Raw genomic sequence first — 7,514 nt, forward strand, 5'->3', positions numbered from 1 at the left:
TAGTAATCAGTCAGTCTGCCTATATTGTTTTGTATTTTTCCTGTTAGTCTTTCTTTCAAGAAGTATCTTCTGTTCTTCTAGCTGCTCCAGGCTGGTCTGCTTGTCCTTTCAAGTGGAAATTTTCCCACCTCAGAAGATTCTGAATGGGGTTTAAGATTCCACCTATGGTCTTATGTAATGCAGAGGCTCCACAAGAATCCTCTTTCACTGGGCTTAGATTAAATAAGCCTTGAGATGTAAAACAAATGCAATGCAGTACTGTAAAAAGAAATTGGGATGAATTGTCGCTATTTCAGTAAAGACTAGCTAGTTGATGGAGTCCTGGTGTGGCACTGTAGGGTAAGCATTGGGCCCAAAGTTGGTTTGAACTACAAGTTTGTTGTTGTTGTTAGGTGCTGTGGAGTCATTTCTGACTCATAGCGACCCTGAATAGGATTTCCAAGGCTATAAATCTTCACGGGAGCAAAAAGTCTTATCTTTCTCCCACAGAATAGCTAATAATTTTGAATGGCTGACCATGAGATTAGCAGCCTGATTTCATAACCACTATGCTACCAGAGCTCCTTGAACTACAAGGTAGGTGGTTCAAACTCATCAGCCACTCCTTGGAAACCCTATGAGTCGGAACTGACAAGGTGCGCGTAACAGTAACAAGTTATTAGGTGGACCTTGGGGAATAGTGTTAATTTGTTCGGATGTCATAATGATAATGTAGTTCTAAAGAAAATGTTCTTATATTTTAAAGAAGCATTCTGAGGAAGTTAGTTGTGAAATGTCTACACTTTTTATTAAAGTATTAAAATATTTCTCTTTAAAACATATCTTACCATAGGTTTTTTTCATTTTTCTTTCAGAACACATGTCTCATTGTTCCACATGCTCTTCTCTGGTTTCTGTGCCAATTTGAAGGTGACTGGAGCCAGATGTAGAAGTTATTTTATATGGAAAATTAAATTGCCACTGTTACAAAATGACAATTTTGCTCACTCAAAACACCATCCTCTAACAAAAGAGTTTAAGTGTTTTAAGCATTAATCACTAAAATAATTAACAAAAATAGTTAGCGCTACCATTTACTGAGCCCTTACTATCTTACTAGTTTCTAGAGACATTGTTAAGGTTCTGCACTGATCCTCTTATTTAATTCTTGCAACAACCTGTAGCAAGAATTATTAACTTTATTTCGCAGATGAAGAAGTCAAAATGCAAAGTCTTAGAGTTGAAGTCAGGATTTAACTTATGCCTGTCTTCTTCATTCTTATGAGATTTTTTCCATTGCATAATTGTAATAAATTCTTAGCAATGAGTATATATTTGCATCAATTAATTTCAGTCATTTGTTGTTGTTGTTAAGTGCCATCGAGTCAGTTCTGACCCATTGCGACCCTTTATAGGGTTTTCTAGGAACAACTGGTGAACTTGAACCACAGACCTTGCAGTTCAAACTGCTTTGCAGTCTGGCACATTAACACCAGGACTTTATAATGAAAGATTCTCATGAGAAGTTGTATAACCATGTCAAAATAATGACATTAAAAAATAAAAAATAATGTATTATAAAATTGAAAATAGTTCACTAAAAGTTATGTCTAGCGGTACCATAATTTTATTTATTTATTTATTTATTTTTGATGTTTTATTGTGAATTATGTGATAGTTTACATGGGAGAACATTAGTTTTACATTCATCCTATTGTATATCATTTCATTGCTATGGTTACAATCTCTTTCATGCATCATCAACCAACCAAAGGGTATACATTACAAGCCTGTTCCCCGGTCGTCAGCACACAGCCCCTCTCCTTCTCTGGGTCTAAAGGCCCCAGCTACTCGATATTTCCACGTCATCATCTCTGCCTCCATCTCAGGCATCATTGCTTCTCTGGGTAGGGTCCCGCTCTCCGCACTTCTCCCTTGATGGTCCCCATAATTTTATTTTTAAAAGTATATATGAATTTACTCATAATAGAGCATATATAAATAGAGTTACACATATGGACTAATGTTGGGAAGAGTTACATCATGGCTATTGAGATTATAGTAATTTTTCTTTGTGCTGCCTTCATTTACATTTTTTTTTTTTTTTTTTGCAATGAACCTGTATTGCTTTTGATTTCAATAGAAAAAAAGAAGAAACCCTGTAAGTGTAATAGTTACAAATTGGTATATCAAAGGAGATTTGTTGATTAGTCTACAATGCCCTATAGGTTAATTTTATACTAGAAGGAATCCTTTGGAAGCCTTGTGGGAGTTTCAATATTATCTTCATAAATAGGCATGAATGTCAGAAGAAGTAAACATAATTCCCTTTTAGCTGCAGTTCTCAAAGAAAATTAATATGGGAAAAAATAATTGTCTTTGACATCTTCATTTCCTTGTATTTCAAGATTGCTTCATGAAAATTTATGCTTATGGCATTTCTACATCTACTTGTAGGAACTTGGTAAGACAATAATGATAGATAAAATTAATAGTATGCTTTTCATGGAAAGTTACAAAATATATTTTTAAGCACCTAGAGTCCTGGTGTGGCACTGTGGGCTAATGCATCAGACTGCAAAGTTGTTTGAACTGCAAGGTCGGTGGTTCAAGCTCACCAGCTGCTCCTTGGAAACCCTATGCAGGGTTGCTATGGGTCAGAATCGACTTGACAGCCCTCAAGAACAACATGAGTTCTCACGAGCTGCCAAATACCTGATTTTTTTTTTTTTTCCCTTGAATTATTTCTGTACCAAATGAAACAGAATCAACTTAATACCTGGGTAAACTTTTTGTTTAACTCCTGTGAATATGTATGGTCACAAAGCTATCTATTTGTAGAAATAAGGTTTGAAGTCTTATAGTTGAATTCGAGTCTATATGCTTAATCAGTATGCTAAGATGCCTGTTAAACAGCAAAGAGAGTAAGGATAGTTCATAGAATGTAGGTAGAAATGAACTTTGGAAATAATTCAATGCATTACAGATAAGAATCTTAAAACCAGAGTTGTAAAGTGGCTTAGGCATCATTACCTAATTTAAAGGCAGAATTGAGTTTCAAAGTTTCTGAAATTTTTATTTAAAAAAAAAAAAAAATTCTTTGTAAGGAAAATTAGATATAGAACCTATCTATCTTTTTAGAATTTATTTGTGTCTTTAAAAAGTAAAATTAATTTTGCCTTTTACTTTGGAAACCTCACAGAATTAAGCAGGATTTTCTAATAGCGAAGAATCATAGGAATATGAGCTTCTAAAGGGAGTCTCAGCCTTCCTCCTCAATCTTGCTTTTTTAGTACTTTCCTTTGGAAATATACAGAAAGAATAATTCATCACACCTGTCAAGACCCATACCTTATTGTTATAGTCTTGGAAGAGTATAAAATAAATATAACCCTGTTATACTTTTAGTGATGCACTAAAAGTGTTTATCAATGATTACTGCAAACATACTCAATTTCTCTGTTAGCTCATTTTAATGTCTAATATAAATCCCAATGCTTTTTTTCTATTTTGAAGATGGAAAATATTTTTTCTCCAGAAAGTACAAAAGAAGCCCAAGACATTGCCATATAGTTGATGCCAATGATAAAGGACCCAGTGGCACATTGGTTAAAGATCTCAGCTTCAAGAGGAAACCACCCAAACTCTCTAGGCCTAGGCAAGAAAGATGTGACAGTCTACTTCCTATGAGTGGGAACCAACTCAATAGAAATAGTTTTTTTTTAAAATCTTTAAGAAGCAGACTGCCATATCTTTCTCATTCAGATGATCTTTAGCTTGGAAGCCAAGCTGCTTAACCATTGTACCTCCAGGGCTCTTTACCCCCTTTTACAATGAAAAAAAACCCTAAGTGCATTTTTATGTAAAATACCCCAATTCTTCCATATATTTCTATTGTTTTAGGATTATTCTTCTCAAAACTCTGTTTCACAAACCCTATTGTTCTTAAAATTCCCTTTTTGTTTCTTCTATTTACAATACAAAGTGAGTACTTTAAGAAAGTTAGTTTCAGGCTAAAGTTGGGGAGTGCAGCAGTCTTTAGCTATATCTATGCAGAATTGGTGAGTTGGATGTAAAAATAATAATTTGTATGTGTATGGCACATACTTGGCTGATCTTGTCAGAAAACCTCAGGAATTGTGTACTTAAAACTTGTAAATAGTCCCTTGAATGGTTATACACTTTGATCATGACCAGGATTCCTTATACTTTGATCAGCTGTATCTAATTAGATAAATCCTGCTTTAGATTATTAATGAAGGGACTTTAATATATGAACCATATCTATTGTTCAGAATAGACACAACTTGTCCATAAAGAAACACATTGAAGTGATGATGCTGACACCTTAGATATTTTCATTGGATTTCTCAATGCTATCCAGGATTGTAAAACTCAAGAGCACATTTTTAACTTTGGGTTCTTTTCTGCCTTAACAATTTTATAAGGAACCTGGTATAGTGGATTACAAAGTGGGCTGCTAACCTTCAAGGTAAACAGTTCAAATCTACCAGTCACTCCATGAGAGAAAGATGAGGCTTTCTAGTCCCATAAAGATTTACAGCCTAGGAAACACAATATAAGGTCTATGAGTTGGAATCGACTCAACAGCACACTACCACAACCTCTACCACTCCTGACTTTAGTAGTCAACAATTTTTTAAAGAGCAGTAAAACAAATCCTTAAGAGCTCTTTAAAATTATGTCTTTGAAATATTAAAATATATTCCTAATTAACTGAATAATGATCTACCTTCAGCAGCATGCTTAATGATACTTCTTGAATTTAAAATCTGCAATCAAGCTGGTTAGTATCTTTGTTCTTGTTTTTCTTTCTCCTCTTAAAATTGGAGTTATTTTAGAAGCATTTGTATAACATCAGAATTGGAAATTATGTGTGTAACTGAAGTAAGAATGGAGTATGTTTAACTTATTCTTTATAGATAAATACTCAATATGATACTCAGTATAGTGTAATATTAAATATCTATTGACTATATGAATGAATTGGGGAGTGTGGTGGTTCTATAGAATAAGCACTGGACTGTGAACCATAGGTCGGTGATAGATGTGGTTCTCTGTTCCTGCAAAGATGTACAGTTTTGGAAATCCTATGCAGGATTGCTATGAGTCAGAACTGACTCCACAGCACTTAACAACAACAAAATGAATGAATTATTGTGTTCATTTATGAGGAGGCTTCAAAAAGTTTCTGCAAAACATAATTAAACTAATGTAGTTTTTCCATGAATTTAAAGCCCTGTCATAAAAGAGTTTATTGGGAAAAATTATAATGTCTATTAAAGTGGCTTGACTAATGTAGAATCGAGTAAGACAATGATAATGGAAGAAGACAGCAGAAGTAGACTTTAACTTCCTGTTGTATTAGTCAATTCATTAATGTCTTAAGTGGGAAGAATAACATACATACATTATTAATAATAAAAATAGATCCCACATTTTGTTTAGAAGAAAAAATCTGAAAGTGTTCCTAAGAAAGTGAAAAATTATTTTAAACCAGAATCAGAGTCTTATTTAAATAGATTTTATCATAAAATATAGTATGCATTTTTCATTCCTTATAGAATAAAATTTCATTGATAGTGCATTCAATTTTAAGTTATTCACAAGTGGTAAGTGTTTAGACCTAGTCAAAGGATATCTACTCCTCCATAATACTTTGAATTATATGTATTTTAAACCTTATTTCTCAAAATCATGTATAAAATATTTAACGTCTTTTGTGTGTCTTTCAAAAGAGAAACACTTTATCTATGTATTTGTTAAGTAAGGGATATCCTACACAGGAATACAACATTGCAATCTGATATAATTTTATGCAAACTTTGACTATTTTTTTCTTTACCTACTTTCTCATACAGTGATCAGTTTGGGTGGAAATGATGGAGACAAACAAGACTGTGGTGACAGAATTTATTCTGACAGGGCTTACAGATCGTGCAGAGCTGCAGACCCCCCTATTTATCGTGTTTTTAGTAATCTACCTAATCACCATGTTGGGAAACCTTGGACTGATTGCCCTCATCTGGAAGGACCCCCATCTTCACACGCCAATGTACTTATTTCTTGGTGGTTTAGCCTTTGCAGATGCTTGTACTTCATCTTCTGTGACTCCCAGGATGCTTGTCAATATTTTAGACAAAAGTCAGATGATATCCCTCTCTGAGTGCATGGCCCAATATTATTTTTTTGGTTCCAGCGCAACCACAGAATGTTTCCTCCTGGTAGTGATGGCCTATGACCGCTATGTTGCCATATGTAACCCTTTACTTTATCCAGTGGTGATGTCCAACAGACTGTGCACTTGCTTAATAAGTATTTCATATGCAGTTGGTTTTTTGCATCCTGTCATTCATGTAGGATTATTATTTAGATTAACTTTCTGCAGGTCCAATATAATACATCATTTCTACTGTGAAATCTTGCCACTATATACAATTTCTTGCACTGATCCATCCATTAATGCATTGGTGGTTTTTGTTTTTGCTGCTTTCATACAAGCTTTTACTTTTATGACCATCATAGTCTCTTATACTCGTGTCCTTTTTGCCATCCTGAAAAAGAAGTCTGAAAAGGGCAGAAGTAAAGCCTTCTCTACGTGCAGTGCCCATCTGCTCTCTGTCTCTTTGTTCTATGGTACTCTCTTCTTCATGTATGTGCGTCCTGGGTCTGGTCCAAGGAAATATCAGGATAAAATGTACTCACTGTTCTACACAATTATAATTCCTTTACTAAATCCCTTTATTTACAGTCTAAGAAACAAAGAAGTTTTAAGTGCACTGAGAAGAGTTATAAAGAAATAAATGTGTCTTCAGAAAATATTTTACTATTTTTTCCATTTCACTGTCTGCTTAAATAAATCATAATACCTAGTCCTGTGTTTGCTTTTCTTAAATTTGTTGTTGTTGTTGTTGCTGTTGAGAATATACACATGAAAATAATATAACAACTCAACAGTTACTATTTGAATAATTCAGTGACATTAATTATATTCTTCCAATTGTGCAACACTTTTTTGAGTTGTTCCTCCCCATTAACATAAACCCATGCCCTCATAAGGATTCTATCTAATCTTTGAAGATACAATTCTCAATTTTATCCTATATAGACAGTTCTTAAAATAGTATAATGCTCAATGCAGTTGATTTTAAGAAGCACTCATGGGATATTTTTGGTTTAAGATTTAAAGCTTATGTCAGGGCAATCATTTTAGAGGTTTACCCAGCTTCTGTGTCTCAAGAATGTCTGGAGTCTATGAAAATTTGAAATTATTTTCTGAAATTTTTCTTATCTGATCAGGCTTCCATTAAAGAATACTTCATCACAATGTACAGTATGGTAGCTGAGCACTCACTAGCCTTGTGTTCTTACATGAATGTTGTTGTTATTGTTAAGTGCTGGTTCTGTCTCACCATGACCCTGTGTAGGTTTTCTAGGAATGGCTGGTGAGTTTGAACCACCACCTTGCAGTGCAAACATGCCTTGATGTTGAGAGTTTCTCCTATGGCACCACA

At 34.1% G+C, this 7,514-nt stretch overlaps 1 protein-coding gene across 1 annotated transcript; it reads left to right on the forward strand.

Moving 5' to 3' along the window:
- Window positions 1-5,879: 5,879 nt before the first annotated feature.
- LOC102822986 (olfactory receptor 5AC1-like) lies at window positions 5,880-6,803 on the forward strand. Its single transcript, XM_006868597.1, has one exon. The coding sequence runs from the start codon at window positions 5,880-5,882 to the stop codon at window positions 6,801-6,803; it is 924 nt and encodes a 307-aa protein (XP_006868659.1).
- Window positions 6,804-7,514: the final 711 nt, after the last annotated feature.

The sequence above is a fragment of the Chrysochloris asiatica genome, unplaced genomic scaffold, assembly GCF_000296735.1.
Source record: "Chrysochloris asiatica unplaced genomic scaffold, ChrAsi1.0 scaffold00120, whole genome shotgun sequence".
In the NCBI taxonomy this organism is placed as follows: domain Eukaryota; kingdom Metazoa; phylum Chordata; class Mammalia; order Afrosoricida; family Chrysochloridae; genus Chrysochloris; species Chrysochloris asiatica.